The sequence below is a fragment of the Miniopterus schreibersii genome (genome assembly GCF_964146895.1).
Source record: "Miniopterus schreibersii genome assembly, chromosome: 21".
Classification (NCBI taxonomy): domain Eukaryota; kingdom Metazoa; phylum Chordata; class Mammalia; order Chiroptera; family Miniopteridae; genus Miniopterus; species Miniopterus schreibersii.
This window is the reverse complement of record NC_138123.1, coordinates 16557630-16578876: the sequence shown is the minus strand read 5'-3', so window position 1 is coordinate 16578876 and position 21247 is coordinate 16557630. Positions and strand designations below refer to the sequence as shown.

Below are 21247 nucleotides of genomic sequence, written 5' to 3'. Positions count from 1 at the left end.
CATATAATAACTGCTGAGAACCTGTGGAATGCACCCGACGGCTGGAGATGACCCCCACTCACACTGACTTTAACAAGGAGCCGAATCTCCCTGCTTAGTCCTCGCACCCCATACATCCTCACACCCCGTCTGCCTGTGGCACCTGCCCTAAACCCATCCTATCAAGCTGCCACTGGCTTTGTCCCTGCTGTCACCGTTACCTTACACATGCAAAGTATACATCCCTGACTGAGCATGTAATCATGATTCATGTCTTCCTGTGGTGTTCATAGTAAACAAAAGAATTAATAATACACTGATCCACATAAAAATAATAATAATTAGGTCTAACACTTATTAAAATAGAGGCCAGTCTCTGTTTTCAGTGGTTTACAAGCCTTATAACATTTAATCCTCACAAGTCTTCTAAAGTGGATGCTCTTAGCTGTCTTGTCCTAAAGGGAAAACAGCAGCATGGAGAGGTCAGCCAGTTGGCCGAGCTCACAGGGCCACTGAGGGGTGTGGGCAGGACCAGGAGCCGGGTACCCTACAGATCTGGCTGAGCAAGACTCTGCCCACTTCTGTCTCACAGTGCGTGCTGAGCCCCAAGGGGCAGGAAGCTGAGAACATCAGGCCGCAAAATCATGTCCACATGTGATCTCAATTCATCCATTTATATTCCTCACTACCGACCAATGCCACAAAAATTGCTCCTTAAGTCTCAGAAAGGAGCTGATCTATTCCATAACAGGAACTATCCTTATAATCTCATGGGAAATCAGTAATAGAGAGAAAAAAAGACATTAAGAAGTTTGTCAAGCCCAGCCGGGCATGGCTCAGTGGTTGAGTGTCAACCTAGGATCCAGGAGATCGGGGTTCGATTCCCGGTCAGGGCACATGCCCAGGTTGCGGGCTCGGTCCCCAGTCGGGGGCGTGCAGGAGGCAGCCTAGCCGATTGATGACGACTCTCTCATCATGGATGTTTCAACTCTCTCTCTCCCTGACCCTTTCTCTCTGAAATCAATAAAGATATATTAAAAATAAAAGTTTGTCAAGATGACAGTTGAAAAGGGATATACTGAGAGCTTAGCAAATAAGAAATGAGTATGTTAACATTTCCAGTAATGTTGGTTTATGCTTAAAGAATGTTTGAGTGAAAATCACAAGGATTATAAATATATTGCGGCATTTGTTGGAATTTGCTCTCCATTTCTGATACTATTAGAAATATTCTTTTTTACTGCTAACAGATCAAAGAACTACAAATGCAAACACACTCTTTTCCTTACCATTAATGAAGTGGTTTCCAGCATTGAAAATGTTTAAACAATAATAATGATAATAGGAATTAACGTTCACTGAGGCAAACAGATTAAGTAACATGTGGGGAGTAGATTTCTGGAAAGTGGCGGCCACAGGACTGGAGGCCAGCAGTCACTTGGTCCCCTGCCGAGCCTCCTCCTGATCTGTACATACCCTGTGCCTCTGGCAGGAGCACACCTCATACTTGGAAATCACGTAGAGGATTTACGAGTGTGTATCATACATCGCACACGTGGCTCTGATCAGGAAGAGTTCAGAGGTGGTTTCAGTGGGCAGACGGGTATCAGCTGTGCTGAGGGCTTCCGGTGCACTGAGAACTGCACGAGGAGCCGGGAGCAGGGAGGGAGGGAACACATACACCACCTCCAGCCTCAAGTTAGAGCCCGTAATTTTTAAGGACGGGGAAGGATCTACCTTATTTTCCTGGCAAAGCTTAAAGCTGCCTCCACTACATAGTAATTTCCTTATTTCCCATCCAACACACAGGGAAAATAGAAAGAGGGATCTGCAAGCTGCAGGCCTCCCTGCGCTGCTGTACCTCCAACACCAAGCTGTGGGTCTTCAGGGTTCGAACTGGACCTACTGCCTTTGTACTCCTACCGCCTAGTGCTCAATTTGTGCTCAGTATTTGCTGAAACATTAAAACAAATGCAATCTAGTTAGAAGAATGTGCATGCACAACAAAAAGGTAAATGGGCTTTTATAGCTTCCAGCTGCGTGATATGTATTTAAGAGAATTTTAGCTACAATATGCCCAAATCAGAACTTAATCTGTTTAAAAATATATTTCAAATATGTGTTTCACATGCTTTTCCCCCCAAAAATGTTATCTGTATAAATGGCAATATAAACACAATATTTTGTGTAAACGAAACACAGTGGCCTGAGCAGTTTGGGCAGTAACAGGTTTCGCTCTCAGGAAATTGAAAGGGCCACGCTGAGAGTTGGTGTTTGGTCCGACCTTGAACCTCAGGTTCTCCAGGTCTAGGCTGTGCCTCCTCGAGCACACTAAGCCGCAAGGCTGGCACCTTCCTGGTATGTGCCACTAGAGATGAGGTCTCGGAATTCCTGCTCTGCCTCTCCTGGTGCAGAGCTGCCCTTGGGAGTGGACAGGTGCTCAAGCTCACCTGGACCCCATACGGAACAGCACGGGGCTCCAGGTCTCGATCACACCTGTCCGAGCACCACTGCACCCTGAGAACCAGCCTCTGGTTCCTACTGCAGAGGGGGAGAGAGCGCCAGACAACCCACTGGTACGCAATGAGCGCACCCCACAGCTTCATCCAGACGCTCTGAGACCGCGCCCTTGGGTCCTGCGTCACCGCCTGGCCAGGAGATCATGGCCTGGTTAGAACACAGGCACTTCCATCAAGACGTCACTGAACATTTTTTAAAAAGGAACAAACGTGGTCTTACCCTCTCTAACTTTATGTTAAGATTCAGAATTTTCGGAGTATCTGTTTTGAAAAGCCAATAATTAAATAAAAGACTAAAATTATTTTTCAACAGCATGAAGAGGCTTCCTCGCCGTGGCCCTCACCTGGCTGGTCTGGGAAATGCGCCGTGTCCGGCTGTAGAGGGCCATGCTGTCCCCCTCCCGCGTGCGCTCGATGCTCCATCCCCACGCCAGCATCGTTTTCAAGGACTCTTTGATTGGCCAGCGATAAATTTCTTTTTCCTAGAGAAGGAAAAGAAGAGAAAATAAAAGGGGCGGGGGGATGTAAGGAATCCAAATTAATATAAACAACAGTTAATACTTTGCTCTGAAATAGGCTCACTTCATTAAAAGAAATTGATTGACATGGTTCATTCAACAATAAAAAAGGAAAGTAAAAATCCTGAGAATCAGAGTGTGAGCGAAGCCCCAGTTTGACAGATGCTGCTGACAGGGACCCCGCTCCTCACGGCGCGGAGGCTGCCTTCCTTCAGCTGCCCAGCTCCTGACACTACAGAAACCGAGAGAAACTGCCTCAGGAAGACGCGCGGGTTAGGTGGCAGAGAGCAAAGGCTCTTCTACCACTGGAATGAAAAAAGATGTAAGTCCCTCATAAGACCAGGCGAGAAGATCTTCCCCCTTCATTCTCAAGATGCTGATTCCCCCAGGGAAGGAAAATGCATGAAAACCTCGATATTAGGGACTAATTTGGGCGAGGGGTTGTCTGTTAAAGCCTAAAGTCTGTTATATAATAAAGTAGGTTTTCTGAATGCATATGTCAAAAAATTGACAAATTAGTTAATTTACCTGTTTTACTTATGTAGACACATTTGCATAATTAAAATTAAGTATATATGAAAACTTTAATTTCACAGAAAAGTTTTCCATATGTATTACTGCATTTTTAAATCTCTACTGAATAGGTGTAGTAAGTGTGTGCACTCACCAGTCACCAGGAGTAAACCTGCACAGGGCGGGGGCCTGGCTTAGCTCACCTGGGAGCATCAGCACAGGTTAACCAGCTGCAGGAACTCAAATCTGTGACAACAGGAGCAATTTCCTCTTACAATGCAGTGTAAGCACATGTTAATCACTCCTGAACACTGTTTATGAGTGGTGACATTTGTACTTAAATATGCAGACTATAGTTATAGAGATGTAATATTTATGTCAGCGAAACTACTACAGTGCTTTTTCCAACATATGGCTTATTCACTAAAACTTGTTAAAAATAACAGTGAATTATTACAAAAAATAACCTGTTAATTTAATTATAAGCAAATTTTGGTTAAAAGCATTTTAAAATTAACAGGGTGTTAATTTTCACATATGACATACAGACTGGAAATTTTGTCCATTAATTCTGAAGTCAAATTCAGGTCTGCAAAGTATATGAAAACTTATAAAAAATAATATTAAAATATTTCTTCATAATCCCTTATCAAGAAACTCTTAAGAATGGTAACAATGTTTTCTAAAGTCCTTAAAAATACAGGAGAGGGCCCGGCCGGGCATGGCTCAGCAGTTGAGCGTTGACCTAGGGTCCAGGCAATCAGGGTTCGATTCCCGGTCAGGGCACAGGCCCGGGTTGCGGGCTCAATCCCCAGCTGGGGGCATGCAGGAGGCAGCCGATCAATGACTCTCTCTCATCATTTATGTTTGTCTCCCTCTCCCCCTCTCCTTTCCTCTCTCTGAAATCAATAAAGATATATTTAAAAAAAATACAGGAGCCCAGCCAGGCGTGGCTCAGCGGTTGAGCATCGACCTAGGATCCAGGAGATCGGGGTTCGATTCCCGGTCAGGGCACATGCCCAGGTTGTGGGCTGCAGCTGATCAATGACTCTCTCATCATTGATGTTTCTATCTCTCTCTCTTCCTCGCCCTTCCTCTCTCTGAAATCAATAAAGATATTTAAAAAAAAAAAAAAATACAGGAGAGGAACAGAAAAAAGGAACAGAAAAATATTAGAGGAAATAACCAATTAAATAATGATAGAAAATGGGACTAGAGAAAAAAAACAAATGATAAAAGATAAAAAAGGAACCTTTGAATAAAGGTTAAAAATAGTATATATAAAGTAAAATAGAAATTTTAATAAGAAATTATGTAATGAAGAAAAAAAATTAAAACTATATAACCTAAAAAGCCATCACCTTTTCAGATAACAGTTTATATGGCTTCATTAATGGTTGAACTTTAGACGAGTCTGAGTAGGTTTCTCCATAAATCCATCCATTGGCTAACTAAAAAAAACAAAAGAAACATCAATTGTTCTGCATGTATTAATTTTAGCGAGTGTAAGTGCGTATGTGTTTACATGTGTGCTTGATGAAATCCATCTAAATTGAACCACAATAAGGATTAAGGTCTGAATTTTATCGAGCATAAGTTAATACAAAAATCTCCATCCTGACCAACTTTATTTTGAGGAATCACCTAGAATGAATCTTTTCATCCTGAGATTAAAGTGCCCAGTCTTCCTTAACAGACCAGGGCCTCTGGTTGGGTCGGTCAGCACTCCCGAGGCAGCAGCCCCGTGGCGCGGCCCCTGTGATATCCACGGGACACGTGCTGGGGCACCCACTGCGGTGGGCGCCTGTGCGACACTCTGAAGGAGGGAAGCTGGAGCAGCGTGTCACTTGGAAGCGCCCTGAATAATGTACTTGTGCTGCCCACTCCTACACCCAACACCTCTCAAAACCTTTGTTCCCCACGATTCTGCCGTACAGCTCTGTGCACATCCTGCCACATCCGCCCAGGGCATCTGGGTGACCGTGGGCATGGCCCAGCACTGCCTCCTGTAAACTTTGTCTCCATCACATCCTGCACCAACACACTACCTAGAGGAGTATATAAAACACTTAGTTCTCACTGAGTTGCCTAGTAGACCAACTAAATTACTCAGTAAAGAGCCACATCTATAAAACAAAAGGGGGGTGTGAGAGGGAGGGCCGGTGGGCCAGGGCCAGGGCGGGAGAGGAACCTGAGAGCCGCGGCCGCAGCCTCGTTGCTGTGTAACAAACACCCCGTGCAGTCTGCTGCTTGGCCTCCACCGCCCCACATCGCTACACCCTTACTTCAGATTCGCATCCTCTCAGCTCAGTTTCCCTATAGAACCTATTTTAATCATCTTCTTTCATGATTAACTAAGCGCAAATTAAATGTGACTCCTTGGGCACAGTATTCCCTTAAAAATCTCCTACGGCACAGGACTCAGGCGCTGGACCGAGACTGCTCCCGTCACCTCATTCAGGCAGGGTTTTGTTTTGTTTCTTTACAACACAAAGAAAATGGATCATCCTGCCTTGTAATCTACTTTTAGTGACATTAATATCTACTTGGTAATTAGAAATACCATCACTAAATTCTGATTAATAAATTTCAAAGTTTATCTAATATAAAATTACACATAAAGCTCAAGTTTCTTTAAAAGATTTCTTGACCCAGAATCACTACTTTTCCTGAAGCCCCTGATGGTTATTACCTTTTATTCCCATAAACAATGTGAGCTTACAAATGATATCTGTGATCTAACAGATTTTTAGAATTTAAAGCTGTGCTTTTTACGAACACAAAAGTCCTTATTCATATGTGTATCACCTGTGTGTCAGTGGCAGAGCTGGTGAAATGTTGTACTTGCAGTCATAATTACATGTTCTTCCCAGCCTAGGCAAGCTCTCACTCTAACGGAGAGAACCGCCATGATCAGAACTATCGGCAGCGATGCCGGTGCACACGAGGTGCTGCTCGGAGAGCGGCCTCACAGTTACCTTGTCCATGGACCATCTGTCATGAGAGTGCTCAGCGTATTTATTAATGAAGTATTCCAGCTTCTCAGGAATTATAATACTGTGGGAGAAACAGAGAGCAAGACTTGATTTTCACAGAATCGCAGGGACTCACAAGAATAATTTACTCACAACTCTGACTGCTTAAATCCCACTCAATGCACAGCTGTTAAAAAATTGTTTTGGCCCTGGCCAGTGTGGTTCAGTGGTCAAGCATCATACCGTGCAGCCAGAGGTCCCTGGTTCAATTCCCAGTCAGGGCACATACCCGGGGTTGCAGGCTCGATCCCCAGTAGGGGGCGTGCAGGAGGCAGCTGATTGATGTTTCTCATCAATGTTTCTCTCTCTCTCCCTCTCCCTTCTTCTCTAAAACCAATAAAAGCATATGTTTTTTAAATGTAGTACTTTTCCATATGATAGGAACAATATAAGAAAAGTCTATCTGCTTATCATATATTGATTCACACATTATGTCTTAACATGAGTTATATATAAAATTACACACAGTATAAATAAAAGTAATTAAAATATATTCAAAGATGGGGACAACACATCATACCAAAGTTTTTTTAAAAACCTGAGTGGATACAGTTGATGAAACAAGCTTAAAGATGCACATCTCCTACATTCATTATTTTAGTTAATTCTCTCCTGTGACATCTCTACATGTGTAAAAGACACTGAAATCTGACCTGCTACATTATTAAAGTGTACTAGAGTTTTACATTAATTTCACGCAACTAGTGATGTTAGTAATTTTAATTACCAATAGTCTATATATACCCTTCTAACCGTTACTAATATAGACTAGAGGGAAAGGTAACTAACACATTCTTTATGATTTTATAACATTCTTGATTCCTTCCATGTTTAAATAAATATTTATCTCTTGACCAGCTGTTGAGTGCCTGCGATTGATCACCAAGCCTGATGGTAATTGTGATACCTGTGAATATCAAATATATCTATGAATGAAAATTAAATATATCTATAATTTCATTCTTTAGCAAACACGGCTATTAACCTTGAGAATAGACTTCTAACTACACCTGGTGTAATAAGACGGCTACTGTCCCTTCCCAGCACTCTTATCATGAGTGACTTAATTACACACCTACTTCAGACACAACACATAAAAATCACAGGGACAGAAATTATTGAGATTACTGTTTAAACCTAACCTATTAAGAAGTCCCCAAAGGGCAAACCTAGGTAAATTAATACCCAGGCCCAACACTTACTAGTTAATTAGATTTAATCAAAACTATGACATTGTTCCATGTTATTTTTAAATTCTAGATTCTACCATTTGTCAGCAAACCACAAACTTACCATGTAGGGATGTGAACGTGTGGTTTGGCTTACTTACTTTGGAAGAAATACAAAGGGTCAGTCACATAAGCCCAACACTGGGGTGGACCTCAGGTGGACCTCAGTCCTCACAGGACTGCCATCCAGTACCGAACACCTACATTTAAGGTGTAATCAAGCTGACGCTCACCACTAGGGCTGAAGTGACCTGGGGACAGGGCTGAGCCAGTGGGGACTGTGGAAGGCTGAATGTTACACTCCAAAGCAAGTTCACTGGCCGGGGAGTGACTATCAAGAGACAACCTTGTTAATACTGATTTTGCTGAGCGACCACAGAACTGGTACAATAATGTGGCCTGAAGAGGCAGCTTTCCTTGCAGTAGGAGACCTGGGTCTTACTTAAAAACAGTAGCAGCTGAGACTCCAAACACCAGAGGTCCCCAAACATCCTATCTGTTGAACAATTTATGCAACTGAGCCCACGGAAGAAGTTCCATCTCGCTAAGTGGCATTTCACCTGCAGTCACAGTGGCCACCCTGCATTCTAACTGCACACTCACCTCCCCACAAACGTCCTCATTTCATAATCCCTCAACCTCACGCTGTGCGCCACCCGCTGAACATCAGCAGCAACCTCAGGCCAGCTGCAGTGAAGTGACACAAAGCGACAGCTCGCAGGACGGTGCTGGGCTCCTGCCGGGAGCACCCAAGGCACGTCCGCCACACAGAGGTTGCTGCCATTTCAATAAATATTTTGGGTAAATTTTCAACTAACGCTATAACCAATATGCCTTGTTGATTCTCATTACTACAGATTTACCTACCGTGTGGCTATAAACGGAGACCCCGATTCTGCTAAGAGTGATCTAGAAGGCCCACCTTATCTACTTCTGATACTCGTAAAATCGCTATTGTTGCCATCGTTTCATGAAGAAAAGGGACCCAAGTAAAAGGGAGCACGGAGGAGAGCAAGTTCTCGTTAGTACCTTAGTCAATTTCAGACTTCACACAGCATTTACAACAAAAATGATGCAGTAGAAAGAGTCCATACTTTGAGGTTTCAACGGGCTGTGGGTTGAAGTTCCCCTCGGAATCCATGGACGACTGCTTCTCCATCAAACTCACATAGTTGGACTCCATGTAATCCGGGGGCAGGGCTCCGGCCACGGCGCTCAGGCACGGCAGGGCCAGCTTGAAGAGCTCCTGCTCGTACTTCTGCGAGGACATGGAGAACCAAAGACAAACAGACAAAAAAACCCCAGTATGTTAGTATTTAGCCAAAGTTGTCTTCACGATCCCTGTGGAGGGTGAGATGCTCTAGGAGAAACCTGAACCCCGGCTGACTAGGTTCACCAGCAGATTCTGCCCCAGAAAATGGACCATTCAGCCCGAAATCCCACAGAACACGAGGAGCTGACGGCGACTCGCTGCAGCTGCAGACTAAGAAGAAATCTCTGCTTCTCTAAAATGTGTCCTTTGATATTTGAATGATGTATCCTTGAATGTTCTGAGTGTATGACAGAGTGGGTAACACGTCTTTACAACATGAACACAATTCAGGCAACGAGGACTGCACTTCTCAGTTAGTACAGGTTACTGGCATCACGCTGTACAGGCCACAGGTGAAGGAAGACGCCTGCAGGAGGGCATGCTGGGGGAAGATGCTCTGAGCTGCACTGCAGTACAGAGGTATACAAAATACAGCTCCGAGCCGGGAAGAAAAGACGGGAAATATGCAAAATCAAAATTTCTGGGAAGAGGTATTTGTATATTAATTACCTGATTCATTAAATTTGTATTTAGAGATTTTTTAAAAAAATAAAAATAACAATAATTTAAAAGTTATCTCACTTTAACCATTCAATTTTAAATTGATATTCTTAATTCTTCTAAAAATACTTTCTACATATTATTTTAAAAGGACCCTATTTACCAAAGACAATTCAGTGAGAAAAAGTATTAAGAAGTCGCTAGTAAATGAAGTCACAGGTGAACTTCCCCCCATTAGGAAGCAAACTTTGGCTACAGTGCTCCAATCACCTAATAGAGTCCATCTGGGAAGTCAAATGTTTTGACGAATAATTTAAGCACAATCATACACAGCATGATGCTCCGGTTTTCTCTCATGTGCGACCATCCAGTCTTCTGAAAGTAAATGAATTACTCCCTATAAATATGGAAGTCTCCGGAAATGTCTGAGTGGAGGCTCTTGAATCTCCCAGCAGCAATCAGGAGGCAAATGAACCAATGGCACAATATTACTCTGGGAAACTTAATATATTTTCATACTTGACATGATTTCTTCAGGTTTTGTAACATTGGGGAGGTGACTAGGGGGAGTTTAAACCCAAATAAGTCTTAATACACCAGAAACATATCAACCCATATGCATAATGTCCTAAAACTTTTAGCCATTTTCAATTCAGAAAGTGTTCTGATCACAAAAAAACGTGTTACCAGAGCAATTATGAAAAGCCAATATGAACTTCATTCTTAACATTTGCTATAAATTCAGAAAAGAGATAAAACCATGTAAGTCTGTGTTAATTATTCTAGCACACAAATAAGCTCACAAAATATCAAATCACCTTTTGAGACAGGGCGTCAAAAATGCCCCAGAACAGTTTTCTTGATAAATGAAGTTCTTCTTCTGAGGCAGCTCCAAAGCTGCCCCACCCTCCGGGCAGACAGTAGTACTTCCAGCACCTTTCGTAATGATTTGTCAGCAGCTACGGGAAAACAATCACAAAAGCAATGAGGTAAAGACAGCTTTATACTTTTCCGTTTCTTCCCTCAGGCTGGGTTCAAAGCCGCTCCTCACCCCTGGAGGCTGCTAGTGTTGGAGGCCGGCCTGCACCGGGCTTTCCAGCCTGAGAATTCCTTGGACCATCTTTCTCTTGCCCATTTGTTCCACTGATTTCCATTTCCACTGACTTACAGCGAATCAACCTTAAAACTTCTATGGTCTTTTATTACTTGTTTATTTTAAGTTGATATACACATATCTATACTTACATGCCCATTTCAATAACTGAAAGAAATTTTCCAACACCAAACATCAAACATGATGTGTCTAAGAGATGTACAGTTTGTAACAAGAAGTCAGACTGATACTGTTGTGATTAACCTAGTTATTAATAACAGGAAAGGAGCAAAGGGAAGGCCATTTGGGCATGTCATTTGGGCAGCTTCTCCAGGAAGCTGCAGTTTAACACTCTCCAGGAAGCCACGGTCTGTTCCCCACGGATTGCTGGGGGAAGGGGCTGGACAGGGAGAACAGACGCCTGCCCAGTAAAGTCTGGGTGACAGGCAAGGTATCTGCCAATCTGTCACACCTGGAAACAGGCCATTGGTCAGAGGGCCCGGCCACTGCAAGCACAGGAAGATGGGAGATATTTAATCCCCTGAACAAAGAAATTCACTCTCTTGGCTTCAGGCTCTCCTGCTCCCCTGATTTACCCACATGGCCCACAGCCATGTGCACCCCACACCATGGACTAATGGGCTGCGACTAGCCTGATGCTAAAGCAGACCCCATTCCAACATGGAACAGAAACTCTGGACACTGGCTTTGCTTCCAGCTCTGCTGAGTCCCCGGCTGCGCATCTTCCAGGACTGGATTAGGGAAACAGGGCTTTGGAAACCCAGAGATGTAAATCCATGCAAATAAAAATCACTCGTCCTCCCATGCGAGTCTCAGAATATTTTTTTTCTCAAGATACCATAAGGACTCCACCCCCAGCACTCAGTGGGGAAAGGGATCCCCTACTTCCACCAAGAGGACCCAGTCATCCAGTAAGCATGGACGTCTCCTATCCTTACCTTGAGAGGCATCTTTGCATGTTCATTTAATAACGGGACGTCAAACACTAATCTTCTGAGTAAGTGCTGCATCATAGAAGGCCTCAGTTGGCTGGTGGAACAAGGCTGATTTTAATAATGGAGTTAACATGTCTGAACTAAGCAGATAATTCATTAGACTAAATTAAATATGCCACTAACTAGTACCTATACCTCTCTTCAGGGGATCTTAATTTTACGTGCTCCCAACCCGAAGAGTAACCAACAGTTACCCAGTGTTATAAGAGGTTCCACTTGTACCTTGTCTCCACCCCGATCTGAAGACTGATCCCTGATTCCTACAGGAGACGCTTCTCCTCCGCTCTCTCCCTTGCTAACACACACAACTGCTGACCCCACGGTCTCCATTAACTTAATAAACACGTCTTCCCTCACTCCCAGGGGCAGAAGGGTCTCTAGTGACCAGGCTGGAAGCAGAAAGCCGGGGGGGGGGGGGGGGGGGGGGGTGAGGCGTGGGAGGGAGAAAGGGCTGAGGCTGCACTTCTGCCAGAGCATGAAGGAGAGGTGGCGGCACCTGGCGGACATCTGCCACCGGCCACGTCAGGCAGCCCTGAGTGCCCGCCCACTTCATACGCAGAACGATCTGTGAGATGCGTGTTTGGATTCCATTTACAGAATTTGGGGATCAGGGAAGAGATGGACCCTCATTTTTCTCCTCTCTCGGTCCCACCTGGCTTCCAAGGCCCCTCACTCTACGGTGGGTGGGAACCTTCCCTTCGCAGCGCGGCCAGCAGCAAGGCCCCCGAGAGCTCCCGTCCAGTGAGAAGGAGCCTCCACCCCTCCTAGGGCCTGGGAAATCGCCCCTTTCACTGTCAGACTCCAGGGCGAGGGGATGTTTCTGGTTTTCATAGGAAGGCACTGGAACACTTCTTTTTCTGGCTGGAGGGAATAGCAGCCTTCATCCCTGCTGCGCGTGAGTGATGCCTTGATATGATTGGTACTAGCCATTTTTAAGTAGAGTAAGGACCTCTCTCTTTTCTATTCTGGCAGAGGAGTTGAAACCACCATACAGTCAAATGGGGAGAATCTATTAATCTTCCAGCACAGTGGCCAGGGACTCCCCACCCAGTCACCTCGCCTGCCGACATCCAGAACAGCACTACTGGTCCAACACTACATCCAACGGCTAGATACCCTCGGGAGGCTTGGGGGACCACTCCCGAGCTTGCCTCAGACCTTAGTACACAGGACTACCTAAAAGAAATTAATTTATTTGGTACAGAAATTGTTTCCAAAATTCATAACTATCTGTCAAGGGCACATAGTAAATAAACTTTCCTTCCTAAAGAAGAGACTTCGTATAGAGTCAGCGCCCACTCACCCGCAAATAGAGAGCAAGCAGACTTCTATGGAGTCGCGCTGAGCTTTGGTCAGGGAGCAGCCCTTAGAAAGCCTGTACACGGTGTGAAGCAGCGAGTCGATGAGGGAGGCGTGGTGCTCTGTGCCAGCAAAAAGAGGAGCACATCTCGTTAACAGAGGCAGCACGGCTGTGCAAAGGTACCGGTTGAGGGCCAAGGCCATGTCCGTAGCACTCAAAGCAGCCTGAAAAGGAATTGGGGAGCAGGTCATTTGTGTCTGGGGAATCAAAATGTTGACTCTCTAGAAAATGACCAAAAAATGAAAACTGGAAATGTATCCTTCAGTTATATCTTTAAATGTGGTTCACATGATTTTTACTGCTAAAAATAATCAACTTTTAATTGCTTATAAATCAACAAAAATAGATGAAGTGATATCTCCTCAAAGAGCCTAAGACCAAGAGGTTCACATTCTATAATAAAATATCAATAGTAGGAGAAATGAAAGATGAAGACACTGATTATATCAAAGAATGTGAGTACTTTACTAGGGAAGGAAAGAGGAAAGATTTTTCCTCAAACTCTACTCCACATTCAGGCACTTTCTGAATTCTATTTATTAGTACTATTCATATTTCTGCTCATGTCCATCAGCATCAATAACCAAGGGCTGACTCTTACTATGTTCTCAACCATACTTTTAGGCTCAGAATTTCATGTGAACACACCCAAAGGAAAAAATGTAAGTTTCATTTTTATGATTCCCCTCTCAGGGCTTTAATGAAAGAGCTTTTTGTCAGCTAAAAATAGATTTCCCTCTGAAATGAAAAAGCCCCACTTGGCTGAGAATAAAAGGAGGTACTGTTAAAACTACTGGACAACATGGAGAGCTAAGCTCACTCCACATGTTCAAAGGGCAGCACATCGACACTGATGGTGGCAGGGTCTCCATGGGGCACTGACACATGGCACAGACCTTAGCCTATCTGTACGTCAACAACGGAGACACCAGGATGGCATCGCACATGCTCAACAATGTCCATTAAACCTTCTTAGCACTTTAACTGCTTTGTTGAGAATACTTGTTTAGGTCGGCTTAGAGGTTATCAGGAGCCACTGTGACCCCCCCGTCAGGGTTTTATGAATTCCTTAGTGTCTCCCATTGCGCCTGAGCAGGACCCCCATCTTACTCCTGGGGCTGCCGTCTTCTCCCCTCTCAGTGAACTCCTTGGGGAAAGAGTCTATTTTATTTCTTGTTTACCCACCACTTGCCTAAAAACATAACAGGCACTCAATAAACATCTGGTGACAATAAATGAATAAATATATCTATGAAGAAATGTCACAAGCCAGAGACTGAAGTCAGAAGCTGAGGAAGCGGGTAGTTAAATGGTTACCGTATCTAAAGAAGCAGCAGCCCGGAGATCTGGCAGAAAGCCAACCTCTAGGAGATGCAGGAGGAAATCTTGAACCTCAATTCCATAGACCCTGTCAAGGAACAAAACCATGGCTGCCTTGTGATCTGGGCAAAACCCCGCAGACATGTCGGGCTCCACCACATTCCCATCTAAAAGAGAGAAGGTGACACATTGTCGTCAATGGCTGTGCCGTTGGAGAGACAGTACAAACGGCTATTCTCCAGCCTCCTGTTTTAAGCAGTTATCTGTTCACTGGTTTTCTGTAATTCTACGGAACAGGCAAAGGCCGGAGCTGGCTCGGGCCACATGCCAGCGCAGTCCAAACCCCAGTGTGTTTGAGTATCTGCTCATTAACTGGTAGGTGGTAAGGACACAGCATGATGCCAGCTACTGAGAGGAAAACAGGAAGGCGCCCAAATCCACATTGTAAAACCAGGAGTAAACACCATGAAAGGTTAAAAGGTAAAGTAACTTTTCCAGAATGGGAGCCTCTTCTGCACATTAATACAACTCTTTAACCACTGTGATAGTCACGGAGCATTTACATATTTACAGGGCAATCACAAAATGATGAAACAACTCTATGAACCAGTTTGACTTTCAAGTAAAGTAAATTTCATGACCATAGTTATAGTAGAATTAACAATATTTAAAACAATATTTGAGAGTCATACTATTTTCTCTCTCAACAACCAGTGTTGATGCCCATATAAATTACTAAATCCCTTATCATAACTCCATACATTCAAAGGTTGGGGACCATTAGTATGAGGAATTATGGGATTTTCTGTCAATTTAAATTATTGGGAAAATGGTGTGTTTCCTGTTTGGCCATGTGATAGTTATTCCAACTGCTGCTCATAACACACCGTAAGATGCCACAAAGGATACCCCAGAATCTTTAACGATGATGCAATGTTGAAGCAAGGACCCAGGGGAAGACCACAGATGATACACGGCCATAATCACCCCAGAAGAAAAAGTCACAACTTTCTTGTTTTCATTCATCGTCAATGAATGAATTTGATATTTACATCATGAAAATAAAAAAAAACAACGTTTCAAGGAAAATTAAAGACTAAGGTTGTACATCTACTAATCGGCAAATTTAGATCTAAACCAGGTAAAAATGGATTTAAAATCCAACCAAAGTTGATTCAGTCTCTAGTGTTAACTCAGTGTGCTCTAATTTTCTCTTATGAAAATTTTTTTTATTAATTTTAGGAAGAGAGAGGGAAGCGGGGGAGAGAGAGAGAAACATCGATTTGTTGTTCCACTTATTGCCTGATTCTTGCATGTGCCCTGGCCTGGGTCGACCCCCAACCTTGGCGCACTGCAAAGATGTTCTAACCAACTGAGCTACTGGGCCAGGGCGTATACTTTTCAATTAAAAGCCTATATGGAATTCCAGGTGAGGTTTCCTAAAAATCACATGATACAAAATTTAAATTTATGAAGTTCTATTATTTTAACATGTAGCTGAGTCTAAGGAAATGGTGAGAAACTCACTGATCCTAAGATAAGATTTGTGTTTTAAATACTCATTCACTTAAGGAATGTGACAGCTGCATCCACCTGGGACCCAGGACTCACTGATCTGCTCTGGTCGCTCTGTCTGGTCACCGTCTCCCCAAACACTGAAAACAACAAAGCCGATGAACGGCCTCCTCTGTCTGCTCTGTGAAGCGGAAGGAGGACATTGGGCACTGGCTTTACCCTTGGGACCTGCAGGGTCCATGTGCCTGAAGTCACCACCTAGAAGTCTGCACCTACTTGGGCCCAGAGCTGCAGGAGCAGAGTCTCCTTCTAAGGCCACATGCTGGCCTGCAAGGCTTCTGGTCCCCTCCCCTTTTGTTATGGGCCACACTCCTGTTCCAGAACAGGTGTGATAAACATGTGTGAGAAAGGCCTTAGCTAACACCAAGGGGGTGGGGTGCTAATCTTCAGAGGCAAACTTCACACCCTAAATTCAGAACATAGAGTAACAACTACTGAAAACCTTCAAGGAACCAGCTGATCTGTCACTGAGACATATGGAGAAACCCTGATGGTGTAGGTGTTAATTGAAGTTGGCTGAAACGCACCCCAGAGCAAAACAGAAACATACAGGTTTCTGCCCGTGGCCTCCAGAAAAGGAAAGCTGTAAAGAAGTGTAGGAATTTCACAATGACCAACGGACCGCGCTTTAAAAAACTTCCGTTGTGCTGTGACAGTTCACAAAAAATCCTTCATATGCCAAGGTAAACAATATAACTCGTCTCTTTGTGAAGAAAACATCATAAAATAATATTACAGCACAACTAAGTAGAACAGGAAAGACACCAACTTGAGAGGCTGACGGCTGGTGAAGGCAGACAGAGAAGGGGGAGCGGTGAGGGGGACCCGGGGCGAGAAGGGCGTCCGACATGTGTAGTCCACGTTCTTGGTGCTTTGACCACTAATTTTACCTTAAAATTCAGTACTTCTCTATTTCCTAACCTGTGTCACTGGTATTATTCTTATCTTTATTCTGACATGTCAATTCTGTGACTCAAAATATAGGGGAAAGAAAAGATATTTTACTTAAGTCAATGTGAGTTCACAGGGAGGGGAAAGATGAGGGTAATTTGAGCACAGACGGAAAAAAACTGCCTGAAGTGGGGAAGACACAAAGCTCTGAGACCATTTTTAAGTTCCAACTTCCCCTAAAATTATAAAGAGTGTTTAATTATTATGGCTGATTATGTTTCCGTGAAGACTGGGATGTGTAAGGTTAGCAGACATAGAGCTTCACTTTCTCATGACCTATGGGCAAGGCAGGCAGCACCTTCAGAGGCCACGGGCCCTCTCTGTTGCAGTCGGGGCAGTGCAGGGTCCCTGTCGGTGGGAACTGCCCCAGCACAGCGCCAGCCTTAGCTCAGTGCTGCAGAGCCCTAATGTCCTCCGCCACCCACCCTGGGCAGCAGGGTGAGGGGGGGGGGGGAGGGGGGAGGGAGGGTCAGGAGTGAGGGGAGGGGTGGGAGTGAGGGTTAGGTGAGGGTGGGGGTGAGGGCTGCTGGGCAATGACACAGGTAGGAGGCTGTTTTATTAAACATGCTTTTGAGTTAATATGGAAAACTAACCCCAAGCAGTTTCTACACTAAAAATGACATGTTGGGTCAAATAGAAGAAAAACAATCTCTTAAATGTTCTCCTTAATCCTGAAAAGCGCACTTCTTTCGACATACTTGCAATTCTTAAATCTCTAAGTCAAAAGCTATGCTCATTGTTTTTGGGAAAAAGCATCTGAAGAAAGTGACAGTGAAAACGGTCAGAGAGAGTGACCAAGGAACTGTGAGGACGACGGGGACCACGGAGCTCCCCCAGATAAGACGGAGAGCCGGGCCCTGATTTTCTGATGGGAAACACAGCTGTTCCGAAACAATGAGAAGAGGAGTATCTTATAAAATAGCGTACTTTATAGTTTTTTCTTGTTTTAAAGAAACGTGCAGCAGGGAGGGCAATGCCGAGCACTGATAATCCGTGTCATGCAGCATCCCCCTGAATGCACCTCACCTTTGGCGACAGTGGGCATCTGGAAGGTGATGCTGATCACGCCCACCAGGTCTCCCAGGGGAATGAGCGATCTCAAAATTGACCTGATCCTGATGGCTTCTCCCTTCCCAGCATGAATCAGCTACAGGAAGAAAACAAAGGAGAGTCAGAGTCCTGTGTGACATCCACATCATATTATCTACAAACCTGAACTACAGGAATCTGAGTCTAAACGACTTCCTGTTAAGTATATGGATAAAGTTAGGCCTCGCTCAGAAACTTGTCTCAGGCTTACAGACAGATATTTACTTGCCCACAGTTTTCATTGATGTCAACACACTATGGCCTAGGCCAGCTGGTCTACGCATCAGAATAATTATCTTTAGGCTCTGAACATATACTAATATTTGTGATTGATTTAGCTGTTCTTGCTCTGTGATGAAAATACAATTGCATATCCATCTATTTTCCACCCTGATTTCTCCCAAGGATGGGTCTGCATATGGGGGCAAACAGTGAACACGAATCTAACAAGTCTTTAGACCATCCCTGGCTAGCTAACGAAGTACCTATGATGGCATGACTGATACAGTCAAGAGCGACAGCCAGTCCCTGGGACAGACGGTAGCCAGACCCTGGGACAGAAGGCAGCCGGTCCCTGGGACAGAAGGCAGGCTTCAGAGCGAGGTTGGCATCTGTGTCCTTCACCACGGGGTGAAACAGGTACAGGGTCTGACACACAGGAGGTCCTCAAACCACAGGTACTGAGATGAACACAGTTCAGAAGTGACACCTTTGGTCCCTTATTAAGCCACTTATATTTCCCCCTTAATCTAACAGAACAAAAGGCTTCTATTTATTAGCCTAATTTCTTTCTTGGTTACTCAATCTTTCACTTTCAGAGCAAAATGAATAAATATTGTGATCATAAAGCTTTTGTGTTCGCAATCACTCCCAGCAAACATTTTTTAAAATCCATTTGTATGATTAAATCTCATCAGCAGCAAGTTAAGTTTTCACAAAAATCAGACACTAGGTTTTCTAATATGCTGACGTTTCTCCATCCTGTGACACCTCTCTGTTCACAACAAAAAATTAAATCAATCATGAAAGTTTTAACTAATGAATGTGAGAGAGAAAAAGACCCCTTCCCCCAAAAAACACCTAGTAAACAAACAAAAACCCCTCACAGATGTCAGGGTGGGGGAGAGAGGTGATCTGCTAGCACAGCCACACCCTGCTCAGACCCACCTGGAAGCTGTTACCTTCTACCCTAGCTGGTCCATGTGTTTCATACCCGTGTGGTTTCCCATTAGTGGGTAATGAGGCTAATTTTATGGGCCCTGGCAAGCATTTCTTAAATGACTATAATAGAATAAAAGAGAATACACTGGAAAATAAAGAAGAAAATGTCAGAACATATTACAGAGTAAAAGCTAAGTATTATTCCATGAAGCTTTAATTTCATCTTGGCTAAAAAGTCCAGAAAACACTAATCGATCAGGTCTGAATAGCTCTTTCCTCCCCACAACCTGCCCCACCACACTTTCCCCTAAAGGAGGGGACAGCGCGGAGCAGCTGCTCGCGGGGACTAAATACTGTACAAGGGAATGGCAGGAGGGGCCGCCTTCTGCACGCGCTGAAATGGGAGAGGAGATCGCGTAGGGAAACGCTCTTTTCTTCCTCAAGTGAGGGGCCCAGGTGAGCGTCAGAGGCCCGTCAGACCTGACTATTCTACTACTACTGACTCGTACTGAAGTCTCCTTGCTAAAGTTTACAGCCGACAAGACATTTCCAGCTGCGCAAACTCTCATTCGGCCACGAGGCTCCATGTCATCCTCAGGGAGCACGAGGGGCACTGCTCCGGGGCTGGGGACCCCTCGCAGCTCTGGCGTCTCCACAGAGGAGCCAGGGGACTTACGTGCATCTCGGGGGCGCAGCGCCCCAGCAGGTCGATGAGCGCGGCGTAGAAGGTCATGATGGCGTTCCCCATGTGGATGGTGTCCTCCTCCTCCGTGTCACTTTCACGTCACCCCAGAGAAACAGAAAGCAAGGCAAACAGACCATGAAGGGGCATTTCTGGTGTGTTACACATTCTCAGGGGACAGGGACCCCTAGGTAATTCTTTCTGATGCTTCTGTCTGTGTTGAATTTATAGCTGGACATTTTAAAGCAAAATGACAATGGGTGAAGGACCAGATTCGAGATTCTATCACCAAGAACACACACCGGGAACCTGAATATTAAGATCCTTTCCAGAGGAAAAAACGAATTGCTAATGTGATGATTCTGCTCACTTGTAGTGGCAGATAGCTTATTACCAAGGGAAGTGACTGATGGCAGGACTTGGTAAGTTTGTAACACTTTGTGACTAGATGGGTTTAGAGAAAGGGTGAGAAAGGTCTGCCCTAGAAGGTCCCACATACAGGGCATGCAGCAGTTTCCCAGAGTAAGAACTTCACAAATGTGATTTCATCACTCATTTCCTACCCAGCCCACTCCCAATAATCTGCACATCCCCTACCCCACCTGTGAGGAAAACATAACTACTCCATGACTCACTGAGAGGCGGACCTGGACGGCCCTGGGAGAGGGTGCCATGCCCCTGTGGGGGCTCAGCAGTCAGCTGCCTCGGCCAGACTCAGAGCAAGGCCGTTCCCAGGGCCCTCAGGGCACACCTGCTGCTGTGGTCGGGGCCCAGTCTCTTGGTATATTTTCTATGGATTAAAGACACTGAGGGCTCCCTATTGCCCTGTGGCTGACTGATAAATACACAATATCCCGGTCTGGAGCCTTGGCCTGGTGTGGACAGAGCTCTGTGCAGGGCTGTCCATGCAACAGGGTTGGACCATGTCTGTGCTTGAACTTTGCCCCAACAGGCCCTGTGTCGTTTCTGTACCAGTAAGGCCAGGAGTGGGGAGGCATGAGCCCTGGCAGGCCCATCACATCCCACATTAAAAAGACAGGAGAAGCAGGCTAGCCTAATTCAAGTCCATTGCTGAAACCAAGTATTAACAAATTGCAAATATCTGGGCAAATGTGAGGTGTTACTGCCTCCCCACCACCACCAGGGCTCTGACCCAGCATCTCACTCCCAGTAGGACGACACCCCCTCTTTTGGACCAAGTCCCCCATTCTCTTGCTAAAGGTTCCTTCATGAAAACCCATTCTAGCTAGTTTCCCACTAAACTCTCCCCCAGTTTCATCATGTGTAATTAGTAAATTACAGAGCCCCTGGGAGAGGTCACCAAGTACAACCTCCCACAGCCTGAACTTCTCTTCTAGAGCCACTTGGTCTTCCTCGGGTCCCTCTATTCAGCC

At 44.8% G+C, this 21247-nt stretch overlaps 1 protein-coding gene across 1 annotated transcript in view; it reads right to left on the bottom strand.

The window, feature by feature from the left end:
- The window catches only part of RYR2 (ryanodine receptor 2), a 472766-nt gene that overhangs the window by 132772 nt on the left and 318747 nt on the right, over positions 1-21247 (bottom strand). Inside the window, exons 47-56 of the mRNA XM_081124070.1 lie at positions 19848-19947; positions 17948-18068; positions 14393-14562; positions 13019-13239; positions 11659-11749; positions 10425-10565; positions 8888-9051; positions 6508-6586; positions 4891-4980; positions 2843-2980 (exon numbers count right to left, since the gene is read on the bottom strand). Of these exons, the coding sequence (XP_080980196.1) occupies positions 2843-2980; positions 4891-4980; positions 6508-6586; positions 8888-9051; positions 10425-10565; positions 11659-11749; positions 13019-13239; positions 14393-14562; positions 17948-18068; positions 19848-19947 (1315 nt within the window). The remainder of the gene's footprint in view (positions 1-2842; positions 2981-4890; positions 4981-6507; positions 6587-8887; positions 9052-10424; positions 10566-11658; positions 11750-13018; positions 13240-14392; positions 14563-17947; positions 18069-19847; positions 19948-21247) is intronic.